The sequence below is a fragment of the Podarcis filfolensis genome, assembly GCF_964270895.1.
Source record: "Podarcis filfolensis genome assembly, chromosome: 5".
NCBI lineage: Eukaryota > Metazoa > Chordata > Lepidosauria > Squamata > Lacertidae > Podarcis > Podarcis filfolensis.
This window is the reverse complement of record NC_139608.1, coordinates 40,858,935-40,878,992: the sequence shown is the minus strand read 5'-3', so window position 1 is coordinate 40,878,992 and position 20,058 is coordinate 40,858,935. Positions and strand designations below refer to the sequence as shown.

General features: G+C 41.1%; 1 protein-coding gene across 2 annotated transcripts; it reads left to right on the top strand.

The window, feature by feature from the left end:
• The first annotated feature begins 582 nt into the window (after positions 1 to 582).
• Positions 583 to 17,918, top strand: TCTN3 (tectonic family member 3). 2 transcript variants are annotated; one of them, XM_083615229.1, is made up of 14 exons: positions 584 to 810; positions 984 to 1,125; positions 2,971 to 3,092; positions 3,791 to 3,921; positions 4,757 to 4,865; positions 5,727 to 5,845; positions 6,497 to 6,532; positions 6,835 to 6,909; positions 7,018 to 7,143; positions 8,934 to 9,029; positions 9,963 to 10,060; positions 10,352 to 10,517; positions 12,265 to 12,390; positions 14,434 to 17,918. In XM_083615229.1, the coding sequence occupies exons 1-14, from the start codon at positions 618 to 620 to the stop codon at positions 14,659 to 14,661; spliced, it is 1,767 nt and encodes a 588-aa protein (XP_083471355.1). In that variant the 5' UTR covers positions 584 to 617; the 3' UTR covers positions 14,662 to 17,918. The 2 variants fall into 2 exon arrangements, with proteins under 2 accessions (XP_083471356.1, XP_083471355.1); XM_083615230.1 differs by lacking the exons at positions 6,835 to 6,909; positions 7,018 to 7,143 and having other exon boundaries at positions 583 to 810.
• The last annotated feature ends 2,140 nt before the right edge of the window (positions 17,919 to 20,058 follow it).

Sequence of the window (20,058 nt, the reverse complement as noted above, 5' to 3'; positions counted from 1 at the left end):
AAGCTAATGAGTTCAAAGTTACAAAAAATGGGTTTGTTTTTAACTCTTTTGTATCTATGTGTTTTTTGTACTTTGTATTTTTATTTTTATTTTTTTATTTTTTATGTATTTTTGTATGTTTTTTTTCTTTTTTGTGTGTATTTTGTAAATTTATGTTTTTGTAAAATCTCAATAAATATTTTATACAATCTTGATTCACTAAATATCAGATGCTATTTAAATATCCTAATCACTACCAAAAGAGTGAGAAGCTGGAGGGATCCCTCCCTGTTAATATATTCCAATAAGGGAAACAAATCGGCTATTTTTTAATATTTGCAAAAAAACTTTTAAAAAACATATATTCATAGGTTACACCTGAGCTAGAGAATTAATTGCTGTCTGGCGCTAATTTCGTTTGTTGCTGCTTTTTGTTTGCTGTTTCCCAATCACAGCTACAGTAAAATTCAGCAAAGAATTATCTACAAACTTCGGAGACTGCGCTTTCACTCCTCTCACTTCCTACTTCTATAGTTTTACGGATACACAGAAGCGGCTGAGGCTGACGTACTTCTTTTGCGCCTATACGTCATGAACGTGCGACTGCCGTTTCTTAGCAACGGGGCGATGCGTCCGCTATGGCCGCCACACAGCCGATGCTCTCGTTGCTGCTCCTGTTGTCGGTCGTGGCGTCGGGGAAGGCGAAGCCCCGGGATGCAAACAGCACTCTGGAAGCAGAGGAAGCGCCCACGAATGAGACGAGCCCCAGTGAGGCGCCCATCAGTGAGGCGGCCGAAGTCGAGAGGAAAGAAAGACTCGAACCCAGAGCTGGTGAGGGAGGGAGAGGCTGAGGGTGGTCCGGGGCATCGGGTGCCCTAAAGGCAATATGTGAATAACCCTCCGCCCCGCCCACCCCGTTTAGGCGATGCTTCACCGAGACCGTTTCTCAGTTCACAGCCTCTCCTTACCGCCTTCAGTTCTAACTCTTTCTCTGTCCCCCACAGGCGCTTCTTCGTCCATCTGCCCCTGTGATCTGCACCCAGGCTTCTGCGACCTCAACTGCTGCTGCGATTCAAGCTGTGGCTCAGATTGTAGCACGGGGGGCCCTGAATGTCCCTTCTCTTTTTGTCTTCCAGGCAGCACCAGGTGAAACGCATGGGCACAATTTTCTCTCCACAGTGTGTTAAGACATAGGGGTGGGCTGGGATCTAAGTGAGTCTGCTAGCTTCATTCAGCCAGGGTGCTTGGTGGTGGCAGTGGTCAGATCCATGAGTACCGTTTGGGTGGATAGGAGATTTGCACACCTATGCTGGAGAATTCCAACAGGAGCAAGAAACACATTAGTGAAAGAGTAAGAATGTAAGTTTTAGTATGTTCTGCCCTGAAGGTCTCTAAGTGTTGTCTAAGAAAAACGTATGAGTATGTCCAACTTGTTTGTAGACAACTTGCAAGCAGAGTTACAGGGAAAGGTTAAGTGAGAGTACCCCTTTATCTTGTGTCCTATAAAGATTTGGGTAGGGGAAAGGCATCTTTTTTTGAGCTACTAATATTGCTGCCTTTGCTTTTCTTTTACAAATGTGGGCAGGCTTGTAGTTTAGAAGTAAAGCACATGTGTTGCATGTTTCAAATTGAAGCCATGGTATCTCTGGGTAACAAAATCTCAGGTAGCTGGGCTAGGAAAGACCTCTGCATGAGTGTTGAAGTTCCATCACCATTCAAAATTAGCAAAGATGACACAAAAAATCAGGCAGCAAAAAAACGTAAAATTTATTAATGATTGGAATAAATTTATAACATACATAGAAACAAATTTAGGAAACAATAAAATCACAGTAGGTGTAATATAAAACCGGCGATGTATAGATAGAGGTTGCAAAAAGATACCGCAGAAAGATATTGTGGTGATATAGCTCAAAACTGAAATGGAGGGAAGTCAATCAATATTATGTTGTAATTTGATATGTGGTTTGTTTTGTGTTGATTTTTTTTATGGGATGTAATGTCTTTTTCTTTTTGTTTATAAGCTTTTGTTCTTTTACTTTGTATGTTTTTGGTTATGTTGTTTTCTTGTCTTAAAAAAAAAAAGAACTCAATAAAAAGAAATTTTTTAAAAAAAGAAGTTCCATCACCATTCAAGATAGATATTATTTGTCAATGATGGTAGCACCCAGCTCACTTGGTCAACAGAGTACAGGATTGCTTATAGTTGCCTATAAGCAGGGATACTGCCAGCCAGATTCCAAGTCTCATGCCTGACAGCTTCAACCAGTCACCCTGCTTGACCTCCCAAGCAGTGGCAGAGCTTCATGCTCCGGCACCAGGGGGCAGAGAGCAGGCAGGGGCGGGGCTGGCATGTGTCCCAGGGGCGTGGCACGCCGCCTGTAGGGGCGTGGTGCGCATCCTGGGGGCATGACACCCAGTGCGGGTGGGTCGGCAGTCGCGATGGCACCCCACTGGGATCGCTCTGCCAGGGGCGGTGCACTCCCCCTGCACTCCTCTTCCTCCGCCAGTGCTCCCAAGCACTTCAAACCAGTAGCATAGATCAAATGATCGGGGGGGGGGGGGGGAGGCAAACTGTGAGTGTGTCCAGAAACTAGTATTGCTTAAAAACCTAATTAGGCAGTTCATTTTAAAGGAATTATTTTTAAAGGGGGGGGAGCAAGTATACACAATCACAACAAAAATAAAATACTAAAGCAAAATAATGGTCTAACTAATCCTATACTAGGCAAACTTAACATAGTAAAATTTACCCTTATGGTGACTTCTGATGTTGTTAGCCTCTCAAGTTGGTTACATGATGGATGGCAAACTAATGCAGGGACCATATCAATATGCACAGGGTCTTATATTCGGGTGGTTTTGAGTGACAGATTGCTAGGTCACCCAATCACAGAATAGGCAAGTGCTTCAGGAAATATATTACTGAGTTGTGTTTGCTTAAATAACACTCCTGTGGTGTGGTTTTGTGTGCTTTTGTTTTCTTATTAGGGCTGTGAGTCAGGTGTGCTTGGAAAAATCCACAATTTTCCAAAATAACACCCCTTACCGTACTGATGTCCTTCCTGGTCCTGGTGGATGTGTATTGCTGTTCTGTGTGGAGCTAAATGATCGTAAGTATAGATCAGTATCTAGGTTGCTATTCTGTTTGGTCAAGGTTCTTCTCTGAAGCTGATTTTAAAAATAGAAGTGCAGATTGTACAAACTAATTTGCATTTATACAGGGCAGATAATGAACTGTTCATTTATATATATTTTCCTTTTAGAGCAAGGAAAGAGGTTTGCTTCATAAAAGCTGGTGACATCCTGTTGCCAACTCTACCCACTTTGTTTCTGAACTGTCTAATTCCCTTACTAATATCAAAGTTGTGATTTTGTACGCTCTTTGATGTTCCACGGAGTGTGACACAAGGTGCTGTCTTCATTTATCTACTTCCCAAGAGCCTTTTGCATTATTATTTTTCATTATTCTGAGGAGCAGAGCTCCCCAGTGTTTGTGCATTGTACACCCAGTGCAATGTGTAAAAGGGAGCATCTTGTAGTAGCAGAGCAAGAAAATATTGTACTAGGATAATAAAACCTCTAATCCTGACATTTGTTGAGACTGCAGTCATTCAGTATTTTTGTGCCCTCTAACAGAGAGTGGAGAAAAAAAACTTTTAACAAGCATAAAGTCCTATAGCTTGCCTTATAAAATTTTTCCCTCTAGAAGGAGTTCAGATTTGCAAAGAGGAATGAGATTTAATTTTAACACTGTGATGTTTCAGTTGCATGTATCCCTTCTGCCCCCCCCCCCCAATTCTACATATAGCAAAGCTGAACTATTTACAGCAGCCACAGGTGGTTACAGAAGTCAACTTTCCAGCACTTTCAGCGCAATATGGAGGGTCTTCTTTCAACTTGCCTGATCAAGTTCTGTCATCACCATCTGCCTTTTACCGGGTGAGTTAGCCTCTAGTTATCAAGGATTTTCTCTTGAGGTTTTCGTGGTGAGAAGGCTTCTTCTAGAAAATCTAGGCAGAATATCTAGACAGAAGAGGTCAGGGTTAAGTTTTCCTTTTCAATCTCCATACTTCCTCTATGGATGCAGCCTTCCTAGAAACTTACAATAAGGTTCCAGGCTCAATTCTCAGCGTATCCAGTTAGGGCTGGGAGAGGCTCCTTCCTGAAACTGTCTACATAGACAATACTGAACTAGCTGGACCAGTTGTCTCATTCAGTATAAGGCAGCTTCCTGTGTTCCTAAGTTTACAGTGGTACCTTGGGTTATGAACTTAATTTGTTCCAGAGGTCAGTTCTTAATCCGAAACTGTTCTTAACCTGAGGTACCACTTCAGCTAATGGGGCCTTCCACTGTCGCCATGCTGCAACCTGGAGCAACTGCTTCCGAGTTAGCAGAGTTTGTAACCTGAAGCGTTTATAACCCAAGGTACCACTGTATTTAAATACTCTTCCTTATGCAGTAGAATAGATGATTATGGACCTCTCTTGTGTGTGCTTTGCTCTGAGTGATTCCTTTTCAGCTCTGGGTGGTATTATTTCAGGTAGTTTTAAATGTTTCATTTTGTTATTATATGTGTTGTAAGCGGCACAGAGTGACTGGGACAACCCAGCCAGATGGGTGGGGTATAAATAATAAAATACTTCTTTGTCAACTAAGCTTTACTTAGAGTAGACCTACGGGCATTAATCAACATAACTAAGTTAGGTTCATTCATTTCAGTGGGTCTACTTTGAATGAAACTTAGTTGAACAGCACCCCCTGTTTTCATTTCAGGTGGGAGATCCTATACAGACTTACTTTGCTGCATCATCTGTATTAAGTATACTCAAACAACCAGTGGGCATTGGAACCAGCCAACTTTGCATTGATGAGAATCCTGCTGGTGAGCATGGGAACTTCAGCAAAGTCCTGACATCTGTTAGTTGAGCTCCACAAACTTGGTTGGAGTTTAGTGCTGAGTAATTGTTTTTAGCAGCTAATGAGTTTTTTGGCTTCCTGCTGTACAATGGCAAATATAAAGGAGTTCCTTTATATTTTTTGCTGCCAGACAAGTGGGGTGGTGGTGGTGGTAGAGAGGGAGTTAACAATAGAGTGCACAGTGCATAACAACATTTTTGTTTCAACCTGTGATATGATCTGCTTTCCAATATAATATGCAACTTAATATTATTTTGAAAGAGCCTTTCAGTATTGCCAGCAGCATTTAAAATACTTATCTCTGCTGTGGTAAAGAAGCAGGTAGTACAGTCTAAGATGGGCAAGATGGGTTCCAGAGGCAGTGACTAAAGGGCCAAAGTCTGGCAGCATAATCCCAGGCAGTGGGTCAAACCAGGCTACAGCAAAAGTGTAGCTAGTTGAGGTCTTCTTTGCTGAGGCAAGTTGCTCTGGGCTGAGTTGCTGATGAACAGGTTAGGCTAGGGCTTTATAGGTCTCAGTGGACAGGAATTTGTGCTTGTGATCCACTGACTGAGTACTTAACTAGGCTTGGCCCTGCAACCCAGGCAATGCCTTGGAAGTACAGTGCTCAGTCTGTCAGACTTGCAGTTAATACAGTGTGTTGGTGGCACAGCCAGGTAATAAGATGTTGGAGCCTGGCTGCTGGGAGTTCTGAATTTAAGACATACACACACCATGGCATGTTACAGGTTGGATTGCCCAGTTGACTGCATTTGTGGATTCCTGTGCATTAGGATGACATTTACTGCGTGTCCCTACCTGCTTATGTGACTTGTTAATTACTTAGGTTTCCTGGAGAGCAAAAACACAAGCTGCATTCGGATCCTTACTGACTTAACAAGCAGCTGCACCACTGACCCTGCATTGGATGCAGCTTCATACTACCGTGGCTTCAGTGTGCTGAAGGTAACTCTTTTTATTTTGCTATTTTGGTATAGTATTGGTTATCTTTCCTAATTCAAGTATGTTTCCACATTTCCTAAGCACATTTGAGTCTTCTGCTTCCTTGCCAAATGAAGAATAGGTTTTAAAATATTTCTTTTTATTGTTGAATACCTTGAAATATTGGGGAAACAATTGATACTTCTGTTGGCCTACTACAGGCATAAAAAGTATTTGGGGCCTACAAATTAAAAGAGATTTTTCCTAAATAATGTCTAGCAAAAATAAGAAACCCCACCTTAAAAAAAAAGCAACTGGAAACAAAAGCAAAACAATGGGATTTACAAGAAAGAGGTTAATGATCCAACACATTTTTAACTCTACTTCAGGGAAATTCAGATGTGGTACCTTTTTTATTTCTTATGGTAAAAAATAGATGAGGTAGCACATCTGAATTTTGAATTACTGTTCTCTGAATTTCCCTGAAGAAGAACCAGCAGAGTTCAAAATTTATTGGATCAATAAACCTTTTTCTTGCCTATTCCTAAATAATGCCTCATCCCCAATAGATAAAAGAACACTGCAAAGAAGACAAGACTGTAAGATTGGGATCAAAGGTTTGTAAATCATTATCTTGTGCAGACACTAAAGTATAGCTGGCTTTTCATTTTTCAGGTCCCAGTCAACATGACTATTTTCCAACCCATACAGGTGAGATTTTAGTTTGTTTTTGCCTAGTGATAATTTTGAAACATAGTCTAGAAAATGGACTGGGAATTGTGGATCTAGCTATACACAAAGAAATGAGTGTTGTAAAGATGTTAGTTTATTTGTATATGGTCTCAAGGGAATGCTTAAGTTTCCCGCTGCAAGTAGCAGAATAGTTGTGAGGATTATTTTTTGTGAAGTGGGTTGGAAGTTTTGAATGCCCCTAGTCTAAGATGACTGTGGATAGATTATGTGGGTGAAGATAAATATGATATGAGAACTGAAAATATCTTTCGTGTCTCCAGGTCAACATCACCCCTGTTTCAGAGCCTGCATCTCCTTCACTAAGTGGTAGCACGTGCCACAATGTTGTTTCTGAGGTATCATTAGTTCTTCAAGTGCTGTCCTTATTAGTAGAGGTGTGGGGAGGTGACCGGAGGCCTAAATTCATACCTTGTCTCTCTCTGACATGTATGTCATACTTTTAGGTGAGCTATGAGGTGGAGTTCAATGGGATTCATGGAATTCAGAAAGTATCCGTTCAATTCAAAGTTGCCAGTATATCTGGGAATCCAAGAGCCACACTGCAGCAGCGCTTTTCTCTTCATTTTGGGGTCAGTGTTTGTTCTTATATGCATTCTTGGACTGTGGGGAAAAGGGTTGGGCTGGGGCCATTGTGTGCAACTGGATCCTTTGCTGTGTTATGAGCTCAATGAGAATGGAACCCAGAATCGGTATTCTACTGTCATGGGCCTCAATGGTGGTGCTGTTGTGGAAGTGGGATGGCTACTCTGAAACACAAAACGGGCTTGCAAGTGTGGCTCCATATTTATTTCTTGGCCGTATGTGATCAAAGAAAGGATTGAGTTTGTGTTGCAAAACAATTGTGATGGCATAGAAGTCTAGGTTCTTCTCAAGGCTGTCAAAGTCTCAGGCTGCTGCACTGAAGAAGCATTTTCTAGGTCTGACAGCAAGTTGGAGAAGTCTCCATCCTGTTTATCAAAGTGATGCAAATTAATTTTGGAGCTAGGGAAAGGAAGCTATCAGTGCTTTGAAATGGCATGCCAAACATTTCTAAATGGAGATAGGCCTTGCATGCATTGAAAGGGGAAGGGTACAATGTTTTGGAAACTTCTTTTGTCTAGTTGGTTAACACCAGCAGTTCTAAGAAGATTCTGAGTTTTTAGTATTCAAACTGTACAGAATCTGTGCACTTCGTCTAGTACACTTTTAGCTTTGCCTGTAATCTTAGATTCTGATCAGCTCTTACACAAGCTGTGATGATGGAGTGGTAAACAGACTAGAAAGTATTTAAATTGGTTTTTTTCTCCTTCCATCTGCTAAATTTGTCTCTCACTTTGTGTACCTGTGAAGCAATCACATAAACAATCACATAAACAATCACATAAACAATAAAGCAGATGAATAGGGAACCAATTGCTTACAATGGTATTAGTCTCATAAACTCACTTCCTGTAATACCAGTTATTTGTGTATACTGGTAAAAAAAAATTGCTATGTCTGCCTGGTGACTTTATTTTGGAGAGTGGAGTGCCGTGGTAGATATGCCCATAGTCTGAGTCCATGTAACTGATAAGAGTCATGAAGACAGTGCAGAGGAGATAAGAGTATGAATTTCTGGGCAAACTATACTCTTCTCTTTCCCTCTGCATCAAACACAAACTAATCATCCTCATTCTTTGCCTTTCCTTGCCACTTTTGCTCTTCTGCCTATGTCAGTAATTCTCCAATTGCTTAGAGAATGAAAGATGTTCCACAGATGCTGACTTCGCATACTTATTCCTTGTCTAAAAGACATGTAGCCTTTCTATAAATCACACACACATATAAAAGGAAATAATGCTGCAAGTTGCTCATCTATTAACTTTGACGTAATCATGACTAAAGCAGAACATGATGGCAACATAATTTCTTCTCTTGCTTTTCACTAGGGAAGAGACTTCTTGCAAATCTCTGCAAAACTGCTTCCACTGTTGTCCTGCAAATTGCTGCTTACATTTCTTGTTGCCTTATAACATCACATGGGAGCAGCTGCATCATGCAAGGATTCCTGCCTGGTGTATTAGCCAGTGTTCTTTTTTTATTTCCATTTCATTCACATGTCTGACAGTGCCCCAAGATTATCTATAATCCATCACTGCGGTGTTGGATCAGTGGATTCATGTATGGTACTTCAACGCACTATTATAGGATTTTAGTATGTGTAACGACAAAACAAGGCCCCCTTCGTCTGGCATGAGTGGGCTCAGCTCCCACTTCTTTGGCATGTCAATCCTAACCATTAGGCCAGGTTTGAATTTTGTCCCTTACTAATTATTGTATTTCAAAGTATGTAGAGATGATGGTATAATAAGGTTGATGTAATTTATTTTGTCTTTTGCAGAGCAGGAGCGCTTCTCTCACCAAACAGAGAAGTGGGAACCCTGGATATATTATAGGAGCACCGCTGATAGTTCTGTATAATGGCACCCAGCAGCATGTATCCTTTCTGGCACTGTGTTTGATCTAGTATCAGGAGTGTAGCCTTAGGTCTTAGATGATTGTAGAACTGTATAGAGGATTTTGACCTCACCCACCGTTCTTCATATCACTGCATATATTAATACGTATGTGACTGCCCTGTGAGAACCAAGGCCCAGAATTAATGCTCTTGGTATTAGTAACCACCTCGCACTTTTAACTACAAATGAGAGCATCCTGCAGAGCTATCTGCAATGTATTACTTGATCCGCTGGCCTCAGATTTTCTTAAAAAGCTGTAGGCTGGTGTGATAATGTGTATATGCAATTATATACTTCTTTGTTTATTCCTGCACCTGGCTTTTCAATTGTTTTCAGGTCTATGCAATATCCTTTTGTTTCTAAGTTTTTGAATCCAATAGAAAGAACATGTGGATGAGCCCAGCTGTTCAGTTAAGATGTTGCCATGAGCCAATTATGGGTTATAAACAGCCTGTGAATGGTTCTTGGAGATGAGGTGGTATGTTATATGTCCCACTATAATACGCAAGACAGAACAACTGGGAATGCATTCTCTTTGCTGTTCATGTGCTGCACTTAATCAGCCCCACAACTGGGGAAAAAATATTTTTTTTGGAGAATTGGCAAAAGTGTTGAGGTGTTCATGTTTGGCTGCCTTTTCATCATTTAGGCTAAAATAGTAATCATTTAGCATTTTATTAAATTAAAACCATTTGTCTTAAAATATTTCAGATTATTTATCAGTAGTTGATAATCTCCAAACCTGAGAATGAGTTAAAATGTAAACAAATGATTGTGTACATATGTACACACCATATTGGAGTTGTGTACATATGTACACACTTGGAGTTGCTTTCTGTCCACAAGACCAAAGACAGTTTCTCTGGTTTCCATTGTATTCTAGTTTAGTTTCCTGACACCTCTCTCCTCAGATAACCATTTTACGGAATCAAGTTGATGGTCAGTGCTCAGCAACTGAAAGGTATAAAGTACAGTTTAGAGAGAATGTGAGGACAAGTTGCCAGTTCAGGTAATATTCCTCATATTCTCTTGAATGTTTACACTCTTTGTACAGACTTGTATAGACAGCCAAATTTTGTAAATCAGAGCTGACTGTTCACTGCTTAGCACATAAACTAAGGAACTTGGCAAGGGATAATTTTAACTTCTCACCAAATGTACCTCCATTGAAGAACTGATTTAGACATGTTCTAGTTCAGTAATTCCTGAGAAGTAATGTAAAGGTAATGTGTTTCTGAATGGTAGTTAAGTTTCACTGACATGAGACCAATGGATGCTCCCTGTTTTGTCTGATTTCCAGTGTACCCTTCAAGCTAGAGGAAGCAAACTGTAGCCATTTCCAAGAAACACTATACCAAGCCTTTGTGGGAGCATACAACTTAGGCGGTTTGGCCATAACTGGCAATGCTGACCCAAGCCGTCCAGGAGAGCGGACCAACATCTTCACCCAGGGGTGCAAAATACAGGTAATATGCAGAGTGACAGAGTAGCTAGCTTTGTATCTGACATCCTATTGTAAGCTTTGCCACAGCAACTGAAGGATGAAAGGGCAACCATCTGCCCTATAGAAGAAACTTCCCTCTAACCGTGTCAAGCTGGAGCACATTGTGTTTTGCCAAGACCAGTGGCACATTCACAGGTCCCTACTGTATTCACATAGAACTTCCTTCAACTGGGCCATAAGTCTTTTGTCTCCTTTTGTTCCTCCCAATGAAAGGAGAGGTAGCTGTAGAAACATCATACAGTGGTGCCTCGCAAGACAAAATTAATTCGTTCCGTGAATTTTTTCATCTAGCGATTTTTTCGTCTTGCGAAGCACAAAATCCCATAGGAATGCACTGAAAATCAATTAATGCGTTCCTATGGTCAAAAAAAGTCCAAATAAAGCCAAATTTGGTACAACAAGAGTTTATTAAGTGCTCTTTAAAGTCACACATACTGTAAAGAGCATTTCAAAATTCAAACCCAGATTTTTTTTAAAAAAACAGCAGAGTGGCCCAATGGTCACAGAAAATCATAAAAATGCAGGGAAAAAAACACAAGCTTCCAGATTCTTGCAAATCCCTCCCCAACACCAAGTCCTTGAATTCCAAACACCCCAACCCAAAATCCAAAACCCCCCAAAAAAGTTTTAAAAGCTTAACTTACCAAATGGCTGCAAAAGAAGTTTTGGAAAAGCTTCAAAAATCACCAAAGTCTTTAAAAACCTCAAAAAAGGCTACTATGTACCCTGTGTTCCATGAGTTGCTCCTCGAAGTCAAGTCGCAACTGTATTAACGGTGTTAAGAAAAAGGAAACAAACTTCCAAGACGTTTTCGTCTTGCGAAGCAAGCCCATAGGGAAATTCGTCTTGCGAAGCAGCTCAAAAAACGGAAAACCCTTTCGTCTAGCGAGTTTTCCGTCTTGCAAGGCATTCGTCTTGCGGGGCACCACTGTATTCTGCATCCCCATGCAATTCTGACTACCTCTGAGATGTCACTCTCTTCATAAGAACACAAAAGAGCCTGTTAGATCAGGACAATGACCCATCTAGTCCAGCATCCTGTTCTTACAGTGGCCAATCAGATAATAATAAAATAAAATTTTTATTTATATCCCTCCCTCCCCATCCAAAGCCGGGCTCAGAGCAGGTAACAACAATAAAAGTAGCACAGCATTCTAAAATCAATTCATTCTAAAATCAATTCAAAATCAAATTAATGGCAACCATTGGGCTAGAGTTCTGTGAGGATTGCCAAAGGAGGGGGTCAGACTGTGCCTTAGCCAAAGGCCTGGTGGAACAGCTCTGTCTTGCAGGCCCTGCAGAAAGATGTCAAGTCCTGCAGGGCCCTAGTCTCTTGTGACAGAGCGTTCCACCAGATTGGGGCCGCAGCCGAAAAAGCCCTGGCTCTGGTTGAGGCCAGCCTAAGCTCCCTGTAGCCCAGGACCTCCAAGATGTTTTTGTTTGAAGACCGTAAGGTCCTCCCTGGGACATGCAAGCAGGATTCCAGCACAAGGGCACTCTCTTCTCCTGTGGTTTCCAGCAACTGGTGTTCAGAAGCATTCTGCCTCCAACTGTGGAGGCAGAGTAGAGCCATCATGTTTTGCTCCATATTTGAGCACAAATTTAGCAGTAATTCTGGACCTTCCCCTTTGCACTGCTGATTACTCAGCAGGAATACAGCTCTTTGGGAGTACGCTTATTTAATTTAGAATTTCCCCTTTTCTTTCTAGGATGGGCCTTGTATGGTTCCCATTTCCCTGAAGATCCAAGTGATATGGGCCCACTTAGGCCTCCTGTCTAATCCGCAAGCTCAAATATTGGGAGCACGATACCATTATCTCTGCAAATCTCTGAAGGTCTGTCACAAATAATGTCTTAGGGCTGTTTTCTGTTTCTTTGGACCATTTCAGATGTAATGCAAAGTATATGAGCTATAGTGAGTTCGCACATTTGACCTTTTTTGTGCACCAGAGAAGATTGAAAGCTACATTTGGTTTTAAACTAACCAGAGCTCACTGTTGCATCTTAACTCAGTGAATTCTGGTTTGTTTAAACTGTAAGGTTACCAGACATCCCCATTTCCTGGGGACAGTCCCTGGATTTACAAATCAGTCCCCTGACAAAATCCATCTACTGAGTAGGAAGTTGAAATGTGTCCCTGGAGTCATTGAAAAAAAATCTGGTAACCTTACACTACCACCCACCTACCTAGAATCCTGAAACTGCCACTAGTGGGCAGTAGGGACCAGGTTGACAACCCCTGATCTAGTTCAACTGTCTGCAGTGCAGGAATCTTGCCCAACATGGGGCTCAAACTCACGGCCCTGAGATTAAGAGTCTCATGCTCTACTGACTGAAATGTTTGGGGGGAAGTGACCTGGTGGGCTGAAGTGACCTGGTGGGCTGAATGAGGAGGCCTGGTGGGTCACATTCGGCCTGCAGGCTGGAGGTTACCCACCCCTCGCTGAACCATAGTTTGGCAAGAAATCTGAACGAGCCCAGTGAATTACAGTGGTACCTTGGTTCACAGACTTAATCCGTTCAGGAAGTCCATTCCAAAACCAAAGCATTCAAAACCAAGGCACGCTTTCCCATTGAAAGTAATGCAAAACAGATTAATCTATTCCAGACTTTTAAAAACAACCCCTAAAGCAGCAATTTAACATTAATTTTACTATCTAACAAGACCATTGATCCATAAAACGAAAGCAATAATCAACATACTGTACTATGAAATAAAAAGGACAGTATTGTAGATGATTTTAAAAAAAAAATTAAATTGTTACCTGCACTGATGATAGTCATTGTTTGGATGAAGGATTTTTATCCATTTCTGCAGTCACACAATCAGTCAATCAGTAGCTGAACTGTGTTCCACACAGCCACAAAAACAAATTAACTGAAAAAGCCTCAAAAACAAAAATGCAAAATAAATAGTAAAAACAAGAGTGCCAAACTTAATCTGTTCCGGAAGTCTGTTTGCCTTCCGAAATGTTTGAAAACCAAGGCGCAGCTTCTGATTGGTGCAGGCACCCTGGAATCAATCGCCAACAGCCGCATTGGATGTTTGGCTTCCGAAAAACATTCAAAAACCAGAACACTTACTTCCGGGTTTTTGAAGTTTGGGAACCAAGGCGTTTGAAAACCAAGGTACCACTGTATTTCACTATTACTTATTAACTGTTTTCCAAGGTAAAGTAAAAATGATTGTAACAAATAAGAACTCATACTACTTAACCAGAATTTTAGGAAATATTAGGAGATCAGTGAAGAAGCCTGCTCCTGTCCACTGGAGTGTGAGGGAAGACTATAGGAGTTGTATAGGATTAATCTGCTACATTGACAGAGAGAGCTGCAACTCAAGAGACTAGTTCTCTGTGTAGTGCAATACCACCTATTGCCACTGTAGAGCTCATAAGGGATGCCAGGTGTAGCCTCCAGCTCCTGTCCACAGCTAGAAGGAGGAGGCTAAACAGGTGATAGAATAATTTTAATAGCTGTGTGTCAGGAGGTCCACTGGGTTGGGGGATGGTCTCTAGGCTCCGTGTTCTTCACTTCTATGCCTGTTCGTGCATCACAAAGAACAGGTTTGCAGCTGTCAGTGGTAAGGTGAAAGGGGAGCTGGTAGTGGGAAATAATAGCGATAGAAATGGATATCACTTTTCTTTTCAGTTCCATTTGCTGTAGAGTAGTCCCAGTCTCCTATTTTGAGAGACAGCAAGGACAAACATGTCATGTCGCAAGCCCAAGACAAATGTCTCAGGCTTCCCTTTCATGTTCAGGGAACAGCTCTGAATTACGATGGACTAGTGTAAGAGGCCTGTGGAGCAATTTGCTGTGAGGTAGGAACCAAGCAAGGCTCTGTACATTCTAAAATGATAGTTTTGTTTTTCTTCCAGTCCATTGGCAACATGGTGAACATGTTGCCTTTGACAACCACAGTTGCCTTCACGGATGCTACTAAATGGCCAGAGCCACCCCGCGGTCAGCCCAGAGCCTATTGGAAGCTTCCATTTGATTTCTTCTTCCCTTTTAAAGTGGCATTGAGTGGAGCTGGGAGCAGCTCAGGCAGCCTACCTGGTACTCTGCTGGTGACATTAACATTTTGTAAATTACTTGTCTCATGAACGTCTTTTTTTATAAGAAGAACAAGATCTTCAAGAGCCATATTGGCATTGCTGTATTACATAGCATTGCTTGCTATGAAGTGACTGAATCAGAATGGGTGCCCTCTTGGGGGAAAGTGTGTTTAAGAAACAGTCTCCTCCTAGTGGAGGGTATAGAGTGGAAACTCTGCGTCACATGACTGCGATGTTTGTAGTCAAGTCTAGGAACCTCTGTACATCACTATCTGGACTTGTGGTGACCTGTTGAAAACTCACCAGCCCATGGTGAGCTGATCAAATGCACATACCACACATGAATTTGGTATTCAGCTCATGGGGGTAAGTGCTAACAGTTGTGCCATACGTGACTTGCCATGCCTCATTATGGATGTCTTTCTTTACTCCACAAGACCTCTGGCCATCAATCTAGTGAAGAAAGAGTTGGGACCCAAAGTGACATGGGCACTCTTCCTCCTCATTCTGAAGCTTTTGAGCCTCTTCTATGCAGCCCCTTACGTTCCCCAAAACCCTTGCCAGTGTGGAAGTGCTTGAGGACGATCTCAGGCTGCTTTAGATCTTAGTCAAGGAAAAAGCTCTCAGTCACAAACTCTGACGTATTATTTCTTGAAGAAAACACTAGAAGTAGAAAGTTCTATAGCTTTCAGTCTGCTTTCCCTTGTCTGTTGTTAGGGGGGAGCTTGGGACACTTGATAACGCACAACTTTGTAAATGAAACTATTTTATCTTTATGGATTGTCATTAAAAACTAGTATCATTCCTCTTTTCATGATAAAACAATCACGCCTTTCATGACTCACCTCGATAATACCTGTCTCTTACCTTTATACTAACCATGACTGGCTTTCCTAGAGGAGTCAAATTGGGACACGATTACTGAAAAAGAAATCTCTCCACAATCGCAGAGGATACAAAGCTGCACTGATGCTAAATGTCCTTTTATGTTATAGAACTTATGCACACTTGTTTATTAACTATGGGAGCTTGGGAAGTGGGCTTTAATTTTAGGAGTGTTGCAACTTATGTCCTACTGAAGAGTTCTTCCCTAATATATTACACTTTAACCAACAGCCTTAATAAACAAAGCCAGTGTATAAAAAAATTAAGTATTTTGTGGGGGCATCTTGTTATAATTACTCTGCCTGTCTGCATCTGATGTGGGACAAGTATAATTTCTGTTCTGCTTTATTGCTTCACAGCATATGGGGCTGTTTAACAGATTTCAGTAATGATACCTTTCATGTCCAAGTAATTGGTGTAGGCCTGTTCTAACATAGTTGCTTTTTAGCATTTCCCTGCAATACAATAGAATTATAGCTTCTTCCAGCATCTGGAAAAATGTGTAATACCTATTTGTTATCAAATAACAATAATATTGTTTCTTTTCTTTTTTAAAACACCCTGTGAGTGCAATTTTTATACATTTCTGCTCAGAAGTAAGTCCCATGAAGTTCAATGGTTCTTACTCTCAGGGTCAATAGTTGTAAAATTAAAGCCTAAATAAAGGATGCCTATGAGAGGTAGAGGGACCCATTGTCATGGGATAATGTATTGCCTTTACAGTATACATCTCAAGTCTTCTAATTTCAGGTAGCCGTCTACTTTTGTATCCCTAATGAGACAGTAAAAGCTTAGTGAGAGGCATTGCTAATGGGAAATGGAGCAAAATGACATACTATATCTTTATAATATGTCTCATACCAAAGAATCCAACTATCTCAACTTTTGTTGCTCAAAATATGTCTACTATGATCAGTTGAAGAGCGACCTTCAAGCCTATGGTTTCAGAGTTGCCTTGAATCTTGAGGTAGGCAGAAAGTGACCCTACCCTGTCAACTCAAAAATAAGGACACTTTAGGAAAAATTAGCCTCAAAGTCCAAGTAGGAGGACTAGTAATTTAGAGCTTTCCAGTTGGAGTGTGATATGAAATCACATGTGATAATGCCTTGGCCCAGTTCCTTGCTTGTCCGTCCTCATGTCACCTGGGGTTCTGGCAAAAAATGAGCACTGTGAAAATGTGTTTCTTGGGCTGCTTGTGTGGGTGGCAAGAAATTATAGGTTTTGTCCCCTGAGACTGAGAGGAGATACAGCAATCTAAAGGGCTATAACATGGAAGATGGAGCAAGCTTGTTTTCTCCTGCTCTGGAGTCTAGGACCCGAACCAATGAATTCAAATTACAGGAAAGGAGGTTCTGACTAAACATCAGGAAGAACTTTCTGATATTAAGAGTTATTCGACAGTGGAACAGACTCCCACGAGAGGTGGTGGACTCTGCTTCCTTGGGGTTTTTTAAGCAGATGTTAGAGAGCCATCTGTCATGTATGCTTTAGTTGAGATGCTGCATTGAGGAGATTGGGGTCCCTTCCAACTCTATAGTTCTTTTCCCACTGAAATGTCACTGAACATTCCACAAATAAGGGTGCAGACTGCACCTCAGATCAAATTCCACCCCTACTTTTGGATTTCTTCATCTGAAAAGTAGTAAGTAGTAGTATCTTGGAAAGGTGCTACAGGTTTTATCTGCAAAGTCTTACTAAGTGTATCTCAGCTGCTTTTTCTTGTGTGTGATCATCCCTCAGCATTCTTTGGTTCAGAGAATGGCTGAAGAGTATATGATGCTAAGTGGAGCTCGCTTGGAGGCAAGGTTCTCTGAAAGACTTGTGTAAGCTGCTCTGAGCTACCCAAAAGAAAGATGAAGATACTGTAAATAAAAATTTCAGCATTGGAGGATAATAAGGAATGAAGAATGATTTCCTTCAAAGATTTAACAAACTTTGTTCTAACAAAGTGGGAACATGAGATTGACAATTTTTAAATCAGATGAAATTTATGCTGGAGGAGTATTTTTAAAAAGTTTTAAAAGGAAAAATCTAATATTGACAGTATTTTAAGTTTTTTAAAAACTATTACATTTCCTGGTGGATAAAAAGTATAGGACAAACTCAATTTTTATTATGAACCTTCAGATATCTGCAGAAATTGTCTTTTCTCCATCTGTACCTGTACCAACCATAGCAAACTGGCTGGTAACTGTCTTAGGTACTGCGTACATGGGGAAAGTGGATAACTGTTAGCTACAGAGATCCAGTGTTGCAGAAATAGAAACGTGTGTGTGTGTGATTGGAACCGGATTCTGGATTTAGGCTGACTTGACCAGTTGGTGCTGATGTGAATGACTTGTTTGTTTCTTACTTTGTGTTTCTTTTGTAAACATTGTATTTAATTTAAATAAAAAAGAACACTATACCCGTTCCACTGCAGCCACCTTATGTGTGATTCCACTTATTTTTCTTTTAGAAGCAGGCTAATTTCAATTCTGTGGGCAGTCTACTTCATAAATAACTTCAGTGCAGGTGGGGTTTCTGTGGGTGAGATGTTCTTTGTAGGAGCAGATTCCTCCCCCGTGTTTTTCTCCCTTATCAAAAGGTAGTTTCTTGTAGGAGGGTGTCAGTGTCCCCCTATTTAGCATAAAGTCACACCACTGGGCAGACCCATATTTGCACGGTGAGAGGTAGATGCTTAAAGAACGTTCACACTCCTACGAAAGTCTCATAAAGCTCTGTCTTGCCAAACCATAACCCATTCTGTCTCCTTAATTCACTTTCAGCAGTCATTGGCACATATATTCCTAGAAGTGGCCTTTAAGGAACATTTAGGCCACGTGCTGTACTTTCTTGACCATGTTTAGTCAGAAGTGAGAGAATGCCTACAAGTGACTGTGCTTAGGATTGCAGCCCTGACTATATGCTGTTCCATGCATCTTAGTTTTATGGTTTGTGTTTTAGAGGCTTGGCTGCGCAGTACCCATATCTGAGTGCTGATTGTAAGGAGCACATGATTCCTGTGTGAGTCCCAGCTGTATAGTGCATTTTGCCCGTCTGGGCTTTGGCTTCACAGAGCATGCGATAACAAAGTCCAGCTTTGTTGACTTTAGGTGTTTAAGCAGGAGGCCAACTCTTAGGAACAAGCTGTTTCCTGACCTGCCCCTCAGTGTCTCCAGAAAGAAGCCTGGACTCTTTTGTTTTGACTTGTTTCTTTTTATTTATTTTTTTGAAACCCTGTTCTGATAGAACAATATATGACAATGTTACAATACGATAATATCTGCTTAAGGTCAAGTGTATAGGTCCAAATTGTCACTCTGTCTTCTCACTTGGGGGGGGGGGGGTATGACAGCTGAACTGAGTTGGATACCAGTGCATACCATATACTTCCAAAGGGACTGTCCCTTCATTTGTTTTGAAGCAGAAAGTTCCAGTTTGGGAGAGAGACAGATCTTGCATTTGTCCTTGTGAGAGTAAATTCTGCTGCAAGTTCCTTGTGTGCTGAGCAAAGAGGGACAGGACAAAGTTCTTAATCTCTGCTTTGCCCCATTTCTCCCAGCAAGACACTTCCAGTGGAAAGGTTGAAAAGCAAAGGAAGTGGCCTCTTGGCTTTCAGGACTTTTTTGTGCAAGTAGTAAATTAGTAACTCCTTTTCTTTCCTATCTCAAGGTGGGTGACAACATGTCTTAACATTTTAAACTTACATTTTTATCCCGCTTTTAAAAAGTGAACAAATGTTACAAATTATAACCTATTTGAGGTAGGGCAGTCTGCACAATGTCACCCAATAAGATTTATAATGGAGCAAGGATATGCACTTGGATTTTACAGGCTAAAATTATATTTTGTCTGCTATTCTGTGTTGTACTAAGGGGAGCCATAGCAACAAGCCCAAAATCCACTTTGAATGCCCAAAACAAAATGCATACATTACTAACATAAACATGGGGTGGAGAATGATTACTAATACTCTGAAAAATCAATATGAAGCAACATATAAAGTGGCAGGGGACGGCTGAGAGCATCTTTTCTCTCTTAACTGACCACATTCCAAAATAGGTTTCAGAAATATAAGGCCCATATGTTTCCTAAGTAATGCTGCTCTTAAGTTTGTAATTCTAAAACTGGAATCTACTGTCATTTGAAGTAAGCCACTATAAATCAGTAGAACTCTGCCAACTTTTAGCATTCTGATGCACATGGATTGTCAACTGCACAGTTCTGTTGCTGTCTTGAAATTTTGTGCCCACATGCCAGCCTTTAGTTTGCCCCAAGACCCAGACAGTTTACAAGGTTTATATTTTCTTTAAGAGCAGAGACAGCAGTGCAATCTAGTTGGGCAATTCCTGCCCACGATGGACCCATGGAGTAGCCTATGAAAACCACTTTTCCTTTGCCTCAGTTATGTATGTCCACCACCTGTAAAATGGGTATAAAGCTACAATCCCTACAATCCTGTTAGGGAAGCAGATCTGACTGAATTGTGGGATTACTTGAGCAAACATGCTTAAGTCTGTACACTAATAAGGATATGCCTCACAGAGCTGTCAAAGACAACCCAGGTAAGGGTGGTA

Bases quoted from the DNA above. Each gene is read 5' to 3' on its own strand.
- TCTN3 (XM_083615229.1), top strand. From the start codon at position 618: ATGGCCGCCACACAGCCGATGCTCTCGTTGCTGCTCCTGTTGTCGGTC. The intron at 1,126-2,970 runs GTGAAACGCATG...TTTTCTTATTAG, and splicing joins TGTCTTCCAGGCAGCACCAG to GGCTGTGAGTCAGGTGTGCT. The intron at 3,093-3,790 runs GTAAGTATAGAT...TTCTACATATAG, and splicing joins CTGTGTGGAGCTAAATGATC to CAAAGCTGAACTATTTACAG.